This window comes from Hyperolius riggenbachi, chromosome 2, assembly GCF_040937935.1.
Source record: "Hyperolius riggenbachi isolate aHypRig1 chromosome 2, aHypRig1.pri, whole genome shotgun sequence".
In the NCBI taxonomy this organism is placed as follows: domain Eukaryota; kingdom Metazoa; phylum Chordata; class Amphibia; order Anura; family Hyperoliidae; genus Hyperolius; species Hyperolius riggenbachi.
The window spans coordinates 251522059-251537352 of NC_090647.1; the positions used below are offsets into that span (position 1 = coordinate 251522059).

Here is a 15294-nt window from a genome sequence, read left to right on the forward strand (position 1 = left end):
GAGGTCATGCCTAAGTATATTGACCTGTGACTCCACGTGGTCTATTTTGGTGGCTAGAGAGTCTCTGGTGGAGGCTATGAGGTCTTTACAGCTGGTGATGGCCGCAAGAAGCATGGCCATGTCGGGCTGTTCCGCATCTTCCTTCGCTGGCATAGTCTGGGTTGCCTTTGGCTTCCTCCGCACAGTAGGTAAGATGGCGGCGGGGCCTACTTCTGTGAGGTTAGTGGAGCCTTTTGCAGTAGCCGGTCCGCGCTTGCCCCGTTTGCTAAGCGACATCCAGGGGGCACAGGGGGAGTGAGGGTCATCCAGCCACAGCCTTGGCGGCGATTTGAGCCCGATGAAATAGAGGATAAGAGCTGTTAATTAGAGCCGCACCCGGAGCTCCAGGAAAACACGTCCGCTCAGCACACGCGCATGGCCACGCCCCCGCCTGTTACACATTTCAGTTATGATTGGCCAATCACTGACCAATTTTACCACCTCTATGTAGTATGAGGGTCAACAGATATTGAATACTATTAACAGATCGTGTAAATAAGTTCTTATACAAAATGAAGGTGGTAAAATTGGTCAGTGATTGGCCAATCATAATTGAAAGTGTGAACCATAATGTGTATTTGTTTTTACATGATTGCTACAGCCCATTTTCCTCAAAAAGTATCATTTAATCCCAGTATTTAATTGAAATGGTACAAACAAAATATCAAAAGATCCTAGAGGCGCTCCTCTTTGAATATGGCAATCAGCCAAACTTTGTTCCTGAGGAAGCTTGCCTAGTCCTGCGAAATGTGTTACATAGTAACTTTTGTAAAAATATTTCCTCTTATCCACATTTTCATTTCCTGGCAGAATAAAAATGGTGAAAAGAACATTGGAAACATTGTTGCATTGCTTATAAGGTGTTCACTCATACCTCACAACTTTTAAAGCTAGGAAAAGGGGACACTAAGACATGTCCCACCACATATTTAGCCACGTCCCAATTGTTCTTATCTCACACACCCCTTCTTCCCATATACAGTGCCGTCGTCCTCCTTCCTCTCAAATGCAGTTCCATGGTCCCCCCCCTCCGCTATACAATACCCTTACTTCTCGTGTACCTCCTCCCCATACAGTTCCCCAGTGTCTAGTGACACCCCTCTCTTTGCTATACAAGTCTGATGTCTAGTGGTTTCCTCCCCCCCCCCCCCCCTCATACAGCTCCATGGTGCCTAGTAATCCCCTCCCTCCCCTATACAGTTTCCTGACATCTAGTGATCTCCCCTCCTTAAAATATTTCCCTGGCATTTAGTGGGCCCCCCTTCCCTATACAGTTCCATACCCTATTTAGCTCCCTGGTGTCTAATGGTCCACCCTCCCCCATATAGTCCAAAAGTGGACTAGTGGTCCCCCCTTCCCTATACAATTTTGTAATGATCTACAGGTTCACTCTCTTACCCCTATACAGTTCCCTGGTGGTGTAGTGGTCCCCTCTCCCTCACCTACAGTGTATACAGTTCCCTGGTAGTGTAGTGGTCCCCTCACCCTCACCTACAGTGTATACAGTTCCCTGGTGGTGTAGTGGTCCTTTCTCCCTCGCCTACAGTGTATACAGTTCCCTGGTAGTGTAGTGGTGCACTCGCCTCACCTTCAGTGTATACAATTCCTTGGTGGTGTAGTGGTCCTTTCTCCCTCACCTACATTGTATACAGTTCCCTGGTAGTGTAGTTATGCACTCGCCTCACCTTCAGTGTATACAGTTCCCTGGTGGTGTAGTGGTCCCTTCTCCCTCACCTACAGTGTATACAGTTCCCTGGTGATGTAGTGGTGCCCTCGCCCTCACCTTCAGTGTATACAGTTCCCTGGTAGTGTAGTGGTCCCTTCTCCCTCACCTACAGTGTATACAGTTCCCTGGTGGTGTAGTAGTCTCTTCTCCCTCGCCTACAGTGTATACAGTTCCCTGGTGATGTAGTGGTGCCCTCACCTTCAGTGTATACAGTTCCCTGGTGGTGTAGTGGTCCTTTCTCCCTCACCTACAGTGTATGCAGTTCCCTGGTGGTGTAGTGGTCCCTTCTCCCTCACCTACAGTGTATACAGTTCCCTGGTGATGTAGTGGTGCCCTCTCCCTCACCTTCAGTGAATACAGTTCCCTGGTAGTGTAGTGGTCCCTTCTCCCTCACCTACAGTGTATACAGTTCCCTGGTGATGTAGTGGTGCCCTCTCCCTCACCTTCAGTGTATACAGTTCCCTGGTAGTGTAGTGGTCCCTTCTCCCTCACCTACAGTGTATACAGTTCCCTGGTGATGTAGTGGTGCCCTCTCCCTCACCTTCAGTGTATACAGTTCCCTGGTAGTGTAGTGGTCCCTTCTCCCTCACCTACAGTGTATACAGTTCCCTGGTGATGTAGTGGTGCCCTCTCCCTCACCTACAGTGTATACAGTTCCCTGGTAGTGTAGTGGTCCCCTCACCTACAGTGTAAAAGTTCCCTGGTAGTGTAGTGGTCCCTTCTCCCTCTCCTACAGTGTATACAGTTCCCTGGTGATGTAGTGGTGCCCTCTCCCTCACCTACAGTGTATACAGTTCCCTGGTGGTGTAGTAGTCTCTTCTCCCTCGCCTACAGTGTATACAGTTCCCTGGTGATGTAGTGGTGCCCTCGCCCTCACCTTCAGTGTATACAGTTCCCTGGTGGTGTAGTGGTCCCTTCTCCCTCACCTACAGTGTATGCAGTTCCCTGGTGGTGTAGTGGTCCCTTCTCCCTCACCTACAGTGTATACAGTTCCCTGGTAGTGTAGTGGTCCCTTCTCCCTCACCTACAGTGTATACAGTTCCCTGGTGATGTAGTGGTGCCCTCTCCCTCACCTTCAGTGTATACAGTTCCCTGGTGGTGTAGTGGTCCCTTCTCCCTCACCTACAGTGTATACAGTTCCCTGGTAGTGTAGTAGTCTCTTCTCCCTCGCCTACAGTGTATACAGTTCCCTGGTGATGTAGTGGTGCCCTCACCTTCAGTGTATACAGTTCCCTGGTGGTGTAGTGGTCCTTTCTCCCTCACCTACAGTGTATGCAGTTCCCTGGTGGTGTAGTGGTCCCTTCTTCCTCACCTACAGTGTATACAGTTCCCTGGTGATGTAGTGGTGCCCTCTCCCTCACCTTCAGTGTATACAGTTCCCTGGTAGTGTAGTGGTCCCTTCTCCCTCACCTACAGTGTATACCGTTCCCTGGTGATGTAGTGGTGCCCTCTCCCTCACCTTCAGTGTATACAGTTCCCTGGTAGTGTAGTGGTCCCTTCTCCCTCACCTACAGTGTATACAGTTCCCTGGTGGTGTAGTGGTCCCTTCTCCCTCACCTACAGTGTATACAGTTCCCTGGTAGTGTAGTGGTCCCTTCTCCCTCACCTTCAGTGTATACAGTTCCCTGGTAGTGTAGTGGTCCCTTCTCCCTCACCTACAGTGTATGCAGTTCCCTGGTGATGTAGTAGTTCTTTCTCCCTCACCTACAGTGTATACAGTTCCCTGGTGGTGTAGTAGTTCTTTCTCCCTCGCCTACAGTGTATACAGTTCCCTGGTGGTGTAGTAGTTCTTTCTCCCTCGCCTACAGTGTATACAGTTCCCTGGTGGTGTAGTGGTCCCTTCTCCCTCACCTACAGTGTATACAGTTCCCTGGTGATGTAGTAGTTCTTTCTCCCTCACCTACAGTGTATACAGTTCCCTGGTGATGTAGTAGTTCTTTCTCCCTCACCTACAGTGTATACAGTTCCCTGGTGGTGTAGTAGTTCTTTCTCCCTCGCCTACAGTGTATACAGTTCCCTGGTAGTGTAGTGGTCCCTTCTCCCTCACCTTCAGTGTATACAGTTCCCTGGTAGTGTAGTGGTCCCTTCTCCCTCACCTACAGTGTATACAGTTTCCTGGTGGTGTAGTGGTCCCTTCTCCCTCGCCTACAGTGTATACAGTTCCCTGGTAGTGTAGTGGTCCCTTCTCCCTCACCTACAGTGTATACAGTTCCCTGGTGATGTAGTGGTGCCCTCTCCCTCACCTACAGTGTATACAGTTCCCTGGTAGTGTAGTGGTCCCTTCTCCCTCACCTACAGTGTATACAGTTCCCTGGTGGTGTAGTGGTCCCTTCTCCCTCACCTACAGTGTATACAGTTCCCTGGTGATGTAGTAGTTCTTTCTCCCTCACCTACAGTGTATACAGTTCCCTGGTGGTGTAGTAGTTCTTTCTCCCTCGCCTACAGTGTATACAGTTCCCTGGTAGTGTAGTGGTCCCTTCTCCCTTACCTACAGTGTATACAGTTCCCTGGTGGTGTAGTGGTCCCCTCACCTACAGTGTATACAGTTCCCTGGTAGTGTAGTGGTGCCCTTGCCCTCACCTTCAGTGTATACAGTTCCCTGGTGATGTAGTGGTGCCTTCTCCCTCACCTACAGTGTATACAGTTCCCTGGTGATGTAGTGGTCCCCTCGCCCTCACCTTCAATGTATACAGTTCCCTGGTGATGTAGCGGTGCCCTTGCCCTCACCTTCAGTGTATACAGTTCCCTGGTGGTGTATTGGTCCCTCTTCCTCCCCTGGATAGTTCCCTCTCCTGTATTGTTCCTGGTGCCCTCACCCCCTAAACAATAGCTTCCCTGGTGATCTAATCCCCTCCCCAATCAATGGATACCTAGGTTTTCTAGTCACCCTACCCCCAAACAATGGCTCCTCTGGCGGCCTAATGCTGGGAATACACGTTTCATTTCTGCCGTGCGCTTTTGCTCTCGATCGATTTTGCCGCTCGATTTCAGTTCTCGATCCTTATCTTCCTCTCGTTTTTCTTATCTTTTTCCATTCACTTCTATCAGAAATCGAGCGGCAGAAGAATCGAAAGGGAGATCGGACATGTCGGAAATTATCTATCGAACCATCTAATCATCTACAAAACGAACCGTGTATTCCCAGCATAACACCCTCTCCAAACAATGGCCTTCCTTCCTGAAGATTGTTCAGTCAAGATTATGCCATTGATGGGTACCTAAACACCAGATAGACAATCTGATAGCAATCATTTCCCTGGATACTGCCACGCACCACTCAACATTACATCAGAGCATATCAGACATCTACTGGGATATTAAACTGGCTTCTGCTTGCTTTGTACTGCTTAATACACTACAAAGCTATGGGATTACTCAATGCGGCGCATTTGCAATTTACGATAATTGGAAACCTGCTGCATGTAGCATTTTCCCAAATGAGAATTGCAAAACACAATTACTGAAAAATCAGGGAACACCGCAGTGCAAATTCACAATCGCTAGGCTATTGTGACCATGTTCTGCGTTGCTGAGTGTGAACAGGGCCTTTCCCGACTTTCCTGCTGGCATTGGTTGCTGAAGGACTGTCATCCCCAGTCAAGTAACCATCTATATTTTGCTTGGGTATGCCCTAGTTATTGATTTTGGTTAGATTTGATTTTTATATTGAATCTATCATTTAATCGTTTTTAAAAAAAAATCCTCGTTAATTCCTTAAAAAAAAGGTTTGGTTAGTATCTGTTAAGTGTATGGCAACCTTAAGGGCTCGTTTACACTTGAGCTGGAATCGCGTGATTCCCGCTCACCACAAACTGCTAGCGTTTTTTTTTTTAAAACCGCTAGCCATTTAATCCTATGGCAGTATTCTCACTGCCACGATCGTGGTGTTTTGTGGTTAATGTTAACCGCAAACGCGTTACATGTGGCGTTATCCCGGTGATTCCGGAGCGATCGCGATTAGCATGCATAGAACCGCTAATCGTGATCGCTCGCAAAACGCTCAGTGTCCAGTGATTTTTTTTTTCCCACATTAATCGCGGAAAAATCACTCCTGCAAAGCGCTGGTGGTAATCGCTAGCGTTTTGCGATTTTAGATGTGAACGGAGCCTAAGGCTGTTCTTGCAGAAAACCATGCAGAAAGGAGTAGATGATCAGGTGATACAAACCATCTCTCTTTTCAATAGTTTAATCCAAGCTTTATGTCCCTTCAAAAAACACTGAACAACAGGATGAGATCACTGCACAGGGAATGCACAGGATATTGCCAGCAGCTGTTCATGCTGATGACACTGCAAGTAAAGTGAGAAGTCCCATGTAGGCAGGAAATCAGGCAGCAGATATCACATTGGGAAAGAAACACTGGAGCAAAAATAGAGCTAGATTCACAAAGCATACATGAGCTGAGATATTTCAGAAACTGATGTTACTACATATATATTCAAATGCCTATCTACAAGGCTGTTGGTGTTTAGTCTCCAACCTCCAGCCAAGCATTTGTGATGTTACAGAAAAGGCATAGAAAGACAGGGAGAAAAACATTTCCATAATGCCACCTTTGTACTGTATTATGACAAATCCTCAGTGTACATCTCCAGACTGGCAGAGCAAAGCTTTGATGGGGATGGAAGTTACATTGTGGCTGTTAGGAAAATTCCTGACCTCTGCATCACTATCAGTTCTCAGCACTGCTGGCTTGGAGAAGATTTTGCACAATAAAAGAATGCACAATATTTTTGCACAATTTTAAAGAATAAAAGCAACGTCTCGTGCCCAGCATTGATTTTTCAAAAATAAACTGCTGGAATTCCTAAAATACAGCGTGAGTTATTGCGTCTGTCTTAACATAGCATGAAGTACCAGTAGATTACTCTGAATTGGCTTAAACATTGTTATTTGTAAAATTTCTCCAGTGCAGATACACCTTACATGTCAAAACTCAGCCTTTGTGACATGAACCCATCCTGTGGGAAGCATGCTATACATTTAAAACAGCCCTGTCCTTAATACACTAAATTGGTTAAACAAGGAGAGGAGGCAGTGTGGCACTATACTGTGTAAATTAGCTGACCGGGCGGACCCTCCTGTGTGATCGAGCAACAGTTGCGCCCATAGTGTCCAGATGAATGGTGTGCTCCATATAAAATGGGAAGAAATGTCAATATTGGATAAACACAGCCCAGGCTGCATGTGACCAAGGGTCATTTTGGACTCGAAACGCCTATCGTAAGCGGTCCGCCAGTGCCTGTTAGCTTTTGACCATAGGACATTGCCACCAGATATGCCCCATGGTTCCCATACCATTACATCTTCTGTTGCAAACGGGTGAAATATTGTGATCCATTTTGTTGGCGAGAACTGCAGTAAAGTAGGCTCTATAAACTACCTTCATTGAGGTTTCAATGAGAGACTAATATAAAGTACCTCTTGACAGATTAGAGAAACGTCAAATCCATCTACCCATTGACAAAGTAAAGTTTTTAAATTGTTCTCACGTTTTGGTAGAGATTTTTTATTTATTTGTTGTTTTTTTAAATAAAATTAATACATTTGATTTAGTCGGAGGAACTCGGGAGATGGAGATATATCTCTCCACTGTACTCTGTTCCAGGGTTGTGGAAAGAAAAATTCTGGCATTCTTTTAGGTGACCCTTTTCAACCGGGAGTGTAAATGTTTTAAGCAGGCAAGCTACACTGAGTGTTGCTTTTAAGTAGGAGGGCTTTTCGCTCTTTTTTAGTTCCCTATACTGTCCTAGTAGTTTTGGGTCACCCCGAGCTGCTTGGGTATTCAGAGTCGCATTGTGACAGTTTGGAATGCTGTAGCCAATTAGAGAGGAAAAAGAAAAGTAACTATTATTTAGTATTTATATAGCGCCGACATCTTCCGCAGCGATGTACAGAGTATATATAGTCTTGTCACTAACTTTCCCTCAAAGGAGCTCACAATCTAGTCCCTACCATAGTCATGCCTATATTGTGTAGTGTATGTATTGTAGTCAACGGCCAATTTAGGGGGGAAGCCAATTAACTAATCTGTATGTTTTTTTGGTGGTGTGGGAGGAAACTGAATTGCCCGGAGGAAACCCACGCAGACACGGGGAGAACATAACTCCTTGCAGATGCTGACCTGGCCGGTAGTTTAGTCACATTAAACTACAAAGTGTTTAGTGTAGCAATGAATACATAATTTCAATGGATTTAAGAAAAAAATGGAGTATGTAAATCAGCAGGTGATGTGTGACATGAAATAGATTAAAAATTGGAACGCAGCGTTGCACTGTTGGATACAGTGGAATGCTTTAGGCCGACAGGCTGCTGCTGCTGCCGAACCGCTACCGATAGAGATCTTCCGTCCAGTATGATCAAACCATTCGATCAATGGTGAATGAAAATCGATGTAACGATGAATCAGGCCAACATGTTGGAACATTTCTTTCTAGCAGATGATCGAATCAGCTAGAAATCAATGGGAAAAAATCGAAAAGTGGAAGCCCACCTTAAAGTGAACCAGAGACGAAGCACCCTCATGTATTTTACCATATATATCAGTGGAAACATTACAGAAAACATCTACCCTGCTCTGTTTCATGCTTCACTGCTTAGCCTGCTTATTATCAGCCCTGATAAAATCCCCGACTGAGCATTCAGTCTGGCTTTGCTCAGGAGTCATTATAGCTGAGTCATTGTAGCAGAGCTAGAAGGGGTCAGGCTTGGGCTTGAAAAGACATCAGAGAAGACAGACTCAGCTATAATGATTCCTGAGCAAAGGCAGACTGAATGCTCAGTGGGGGATTTTATCAGGGCTGATAACAAGCAAGCAGAGCAGTGAAGAATGAAACAGAGAGCAGGGTAGGTGTTTTCTCTAATGTTCCCACTGATATATACGTTAAAATACATGAGGGTGCTTAGTCTCTAATTCACTTTAAATATATTTATTTCATCAGACCATCCTTTGTAGAGCTTGATGTTTTGTGAAAGGAACTGCCTATTTTGTGTGCACTTACATATGCATTTGTCTTGCAGAGGAAGTGGGCAAACTGCAGAAGCACTTGGCTCTTCTGCGTCAAGAATATGTCAAAATGCAACAGAAACTGGCAGAGACAGAAAAGAAATGTACCCTGCTTGCTGCCCAGGCCAACAAGGATGCTTCCAATGATTCATTCATCAGCCGCCTCCTAGCCATTGTTGCACAGCTCTACCAGCAGGAGCAGTACAGGTATGATGATGAGGTATGCGCTTTGAGTCCTATGGGAGAAAAGCGCTTTACAAATGTTATTGTATTGTATTATTGTATGATAACCCACGCTGTATAAGTGTAACAGAAAGGCATGGCATAGGCTGACAGCGTGGACTTTACAATTAAAGCAAATCTGTTGCCAGTTATACGCCTATTAGTACTGCAGACTCATGCTCTTGGTTGTGGGAGCTTATCTACACCAGTCCCCATGCCACATACCAATGAAACTGAGTGTATGAATGTAGTTGCTTGGTTTATTTGCATACAAATCTCCAGAGCGAAATTTCTGTTTCTTAAATCATGCTGAGACTTGACTGCTCCTCATTGTGAAAAACTTTCAAACAAACCTCCTCCTAAGGGAGGTCCATTATTCGTGTGGGCTCTTAGGGTGCAGTAGGTATTTACTTACCCACCTGTCCATATGGAGTCCTCCATTTTCTGTGTCCCTGCACCGCAGGTTAGAATTCACACTGTGACTTCTTGTGTACCTGGCCACTTCAACACGTAGGGGACACACAATGCATGTCGGGAGATGTAGTTCGTAGATGTGGTTATGCCCGGCTAGGAGATGTAATCACATCAATGGGAAATACATCTCCCAGCATGCATTGCAGGGACATTGGAGATCACTGCAACACAGGGAGATAAAAAATGGAGGCCTCCATATAGACGGGGCTACTGAGCAGCACCCCCCCCCCCTCCCCCATAGGTACAGTAAGTAAATGCCTGCTGCACACCCAAAAGCCCACACAATTAGCAATCCCTCTTAGGGGGTGGTATGTTTAAAAAGTTGAATCGACTATATCATACAAAATAAGGAAGCACAGGGCGTATACACAAAGTGTAGTACAATGTATTATCAATAACTGCCTAGAAAAGCACTGACACTAAAAATTCCCACCCATTTTATTGTGTCAGTGATTTTCTACAGTTATTGATACTAAATTGTACTACATTTTGTGTATACACCCTGTGCTCCCTTATTTTGTATGATATGGTCGATTCAATATTTTAAGGTGAGACTGGCTTAATTTATGATGTTGGTTGATATCCTGTAAGCATTTTTCAAGTATGTTTAAAGAGGAGCTGTTAGGTATAAGGTCTCAGAGAAAAAAAACACATATATCAGTAGCTAAATATTGGCTGTACTTACATTGCATATGCATTTCACTGTCCACGTTTGGATTTCACAGAATTTTTATATAGTATTTGCAGAGAATGATGCTCCTGACAGCTCATGGCAGGTTCCATGTTTGTCTGTCTCCTATGAAGCCGAATGTGTCGTTATGCCCTGCCTGCTTCCTGATGATTCCACTCAGAAAAAATACAACACTACTGTGCAGTGAATATTAATTAGCCATGTGGCTAGGAACAATAGCGGACTCATGCAGTATACTCTGCCAGGAGATTTTCAGTGCTGGCTGTTGTAACATGAGCCTGTGACTTCTCACTAGCAGCCGAGGGGAGGACCCAAGCAGCCACAGAACGCTTTGCAGTATGGTATGCAGCCTGTCGCCCTTTTAAGAGCTTGGGTCTAACATCCTTGCTGTTCAGCACACATCAAAAGTAAGAGAGATTTTTAACTTCAGTATTGCCTTTTTGGCTTCCTTCTAAACTGTTTAACACAGGAGAATAGAGGTTTAAATTAGCTTTTACAACCTGACAGTTACTCTTTAAAACGTTTTTTGTTTTTTTTTTAAATAGTGCTTAGTTCCCTTTAATCTTCTGGACTATTAGGGGTCCTGTGCTGGCAAAGAGGGTGAGGCAAAATGGTAGCTGATCAACACTCTTGTAGGGTTGATTCCTACTTGGGAAACTATCTGCATGGAGTTTGTCTGTTCTTCCTGTTATTTGGCTTCTTCTCAAACTGGCATCAGACTGTGGTAGAGATATTATTGTGGGGCTTGCCTATAAAGAAGTAGCGTTTCCGGTAACAATCAGTAATTCTTAATTTACTATCAGATGACCCTTTTGAGGTAACCCTCAAATAAGGGCATTGTTCTCCTACTCCACTCGCCCACTCCATCATGTCGCCGTGCTGTTGTCTAGCAACAGAATGTGTCACTAGTCTAGATGCTAGGGACATGTCTATTGTCTATACACCACCTGGCAGAAAGTTTGGTTGGGGTGCGCTAGAGCCTATATTCCCACTGACCCCTAGGGGGAGCCACCCACTATCACAATATACTGATTACAACAAAAAAACTTGCAGAGGGTGTCTTCAAAAACAGTATCAAAAATTTATTGAAACATCTTGAACAACCATCATAACATTACCCTTCTCCCCCCTTAAAAACACGGCCGTGTTTCCCAGACGTCAGCTGACTCCATACACTCACAACCTCAGCACAATTCAAGCAGCCTCAATTGCTGAGACAGTACTCCCTATATCATAGGATTTGAATGACAGTCTCAGACCTCAAATAGACTTGCTATATAGTGATAATTGTCACTTGATTGTAACAAGGCCCCAAACGAAGATTATCGTGCAGAGGATACAAAAGAGGAACTAATAAGGCAGCTTTCCATTCAACATTGTTTTCACTATTCCTTCAATTGCAGACATTGGCATTGAATCGGTTATTACACCAGCATCCGGATTAGTGGTTGCCTGGCACTCAGGCTATACCATCCAAACCTTGCAACCTCCATCAGGCCCTTCAGACCACATGCAATGACGATAGTTTTATTGCCCGTTTTCCAGAGTCAAGCTTACACAGCTAATTCAAGTGGTGTCATTTTACCACAACTCTGATTGCAGACTTAGTTACACAGTCACATAGAAAGCATGCCATGCAGAGCGGACATACAGATGCGAATACACAGTGTTGCCCAGCGGGCTCTCACCACCACTGGTTGATGTGTCTTGAAACACCTTGTTGTCCTGCGTATAGTATCAACTCCCAGTTCCGCTGCTCAAGAATTCATTAATCGGGGGCATTCACTTGCAGAGACGCCAGGCTTTGCAATTAGCGTGCACACCGCACTGGTGTTCCGGTCAGCTGATCGTGACGGCCGTGTCACGTGACATGTTTCGCTCAGCTAAACTCCGAGCTTTCTCAAACGTTGGTCAGGATTGGCTGCAGCCTCTTTCTTTATATAGTCACGTGCTTAGTGCTTGTCCTATTAAAATTCAGAACTATTCTACATGGTAACATATGATGCAGCTATGGGACTATCGTTTACCAACTCACAGCCGTTCAGGATCTTAACTATTTCAATGCTGACTGCTATTAAAGATCTTCTCAGAGCAGAGATGCCGATAGTTTTTTCCACATACACACTTCACCGTATCAGATGGCACTTCTATATACTCATTGGCAGTCAGATCGGAGGGGACATCAGGCCAATTACCACCTTTAGAGATTTTAACTGTAACCAGGTAGAAACGCACACGGCGTGAACCCGACTTATAATACGCCCAGGGGTCACACCCGTGTGTCGTCCACCCCAATCACAGGAATCTATGAAAAAGGAGATACACATAACCTCCACATCTGTTACCCTTTCTATGGCTCCCAGGGACCCACCTCTCGAAAATGTGTGCAGATTTCTGGACCAAGTGTTCAAGCCACTAGTTGAGAGACTTCCCTCCTTTGCTCGAGACACTGGTGAGGTTTTGACCCTTCTGGATGGATTTAAAGTTCTACCAAATGACTTGCTAGTAGGTATCGATGTTGAGGCCCTATACACGTCCATACCGCACCATGTTGGTATAGCGGCAATTGAATTCTTCCTTACCGAGGTAGAACAAATGCAAAATGAAAGGAAACAATTCATACTCGAACTATTGCAGAAATTGTTTCAGGTTTGGTGGAAAATTCTACCGCCAGATCAGGGGGACGTCGATGGGGGCGGCGTGTGCCCCTGCATATGCCTGCCTGCACCTCGGCTTCTGGGAGCGGAGCGAGGTGTATAGCAACGCGGCTTTTGGGGCACACGCCGCCTGTTGGATTTGTTTCATTGATGATGTCTTCCTGGTCTGGCGGGGATCGGGAGGGGACCTTGCGGTCTTCCTGGACCACCTTAATATGAATGATCGTAACATCTCCCTTACCCATGTGGTAGATAGTAAGGAAATCAGTTTCCTGGATCTCATGATCAAAAAGGATGACATAGGCATTTCTACCTGCACATTTAGGAAACCAACAGCTGGCAACATGTTATTACATGCCTCAAGCTTTCACCCACAGACTCAGATTCGAGGTATTCCTGTGGGTCAATTCTTGCGCATCCGCAGGAATTGTACAAGAGAGAGTGATTTTGCTTGTGAGGCTGAGGCTATGACAGAAAGATTTCGCCAAAGAGGGTATGATGATCAATTGCTGTATGAGGCTAAGTCAAAAGCAGAGTCCATATCAAGATAAACCTTGATTAAACGGAAAGAAAAAAGTCCATCCAAAAACAAAGATGACTCGATTCGACTCATTACAAGATATGGCACCCATTGGAATCAGTTGAGAGGTATCCTATCTCGGCATTGGCACCTGCTGCAGCTGGAGCCAAAAATAGCCCGCTTGGTGGGAGATTACCCCAAAATGACGGCTAGAAGGGCACCAAATCTGCGTGACCTCTTGGTGCGTTCTGACTACCAGCCCAAAGTGGCGTCGGCCTGAAAAAACTATCGGCATCTCTGCTCTGAGAAGAGCTTTAATAGCAGTCAGCATTGAAATAGTTAAGATCCTGAACGGCTGTGAGTTGGTGAACGATAGTCCCATAGCTGCATCATATGTTACCAGGTAGAATAGGTCTGAATTTTAATAGGACAAGCACTAAGTGTGACGAATCAACGTTTATTCGTCCTAAAAAAGTAGTTAGAGCCTTATAAAATATTCCCTGTCGCCACTATTAAAAGTGACAGCAGAGGGAAAGGCTTGGTTTATAAGAAGATCAGGGGAGCCAGGGCTTAATACAGTTTTTGGTTTAAATACACTTTTTTTTCCCTTCACCAAAGGGCTGGAGAAATCTTTTCATGGTCAGCTAATTAGCCTCCTGTTGAAAAGATTTTCTGCCAGCACAGGGACCCCCAACCAGGCAGAAAGAGGGAAATCTCACACCTCCACTGCCTAACCCCGACTTGGTGGCTCCTCAGCTCCGTACATGAAAAGAGCAGCCACAGGAGGTCCTGCTAACATCCTGCAGAAGCCACTTAGAGACTACAGCTGGCTTTCTCAATGACATTAGGAAAACCTGCTGTGACCTCAGGAATCCCAATATTCATATGTTCTCCATATTTCCTTCATAATTCCTGACATAGCAGATCTCCCTGCCCATGAAATCTGCACAGGTTATGGGATTCCACAGGGCGCTGGTTCTGACAGGTTTACGGACCAATCGGACTGCCAGATCTAGCGTAAGATTGTTTTAAAATAACCCTCTAATACCCCAGGGGTCTGATTCCCCAAGTTTGGTATCAACGTTCTTGATACATTCTGACAAACCTAAAAATGTTATTAGATTTAACCTAACTTGTACGGTTTGCAGATGAGCACCCTTATCATGATTCAGGTAAATTTTTGTCTCTATGAGAGGGGCAGAGATCTCCTATTCCCAAAGAGGTGTGTGATCCACGCCCCCTAACCCCTCCTTGCTGGAGTGGGGGCTATAACCAGACAGAGCCCAGAAAGCTCTGAGTCCTTTACCTTCAATCTGATGCCTAGTAACATCCTGGCAGCCCGCAAGGACGCGGGCAAACCCTCCCTCTTGGAACTTCCTAACAAAGGCCTGTTGGCCGCATGGCAACCGCCATTTTGGGACTTTCGCCAAAGACTTGCGATTGCCGCATGGACTACCAATAACGGTATTTGAACTGTATATTAAGACATTCTGTTCTCTTTTCCTCTCTTCTCTCTGTCAATCAATCTGTTCTAAAATAAGCTGTGTGTATGTAGTTTAGAAATAAACTAACGATTTTATCGTTCAGTCTTGTGCCTGTTCTGGTCATCTGATTGCTGCTATAACGAATCTGCCCTCTGAAGAGTCAGTCATACTACCGCATTGTTTTATGATTTGCTTATAAATTGTTGATTTGCTAGCTAGGTTGTAAATAACCGTTTCTTCCTTCTAGGATTAGCTAGTACCAGATTTCCTGTGCGAAATCGATAACTTCGTTTCTCGATTATAAATACAATTCAAGATTGCATCATATAGGGACCCAGTAACCTTTCTTTAACGTCACATTGCTCACAGTCTCTAAGCCGTCGGAAGTGATTATTCCCCGAACGGTGACTTGAGCGTGTTGAACGTGATTGGGCTGGCTACCGTCTTATGATAGCGTTGGGGTCTCTTCGCCCTA

At 45.3% G+C, this 15294-nt stretch overlaps 1 protein-coding gene across 1 annotated transcript in view; it reads left to right on the plus strand.

The window, feature by feature from the left end:
• The window catches only part of ANKFY1 (ankyrin repeat and FYVE domain containing 1), a 98011-nt gene that overhangs the window by 23975 nt on the left and 58742 nt on the right, over positions 1 to 15294 (plus strand). The window contains exon 2 of the mRNA XM_068268503.1: positions 8786 to 8978. Coding sequence (XP_068124604.1) covers positions 8786 to 8978 — 193 coding nt within the window. The remainder of the gene's footprint in view (positions 1 to 8785; positions 8979 to 15294) is intronic.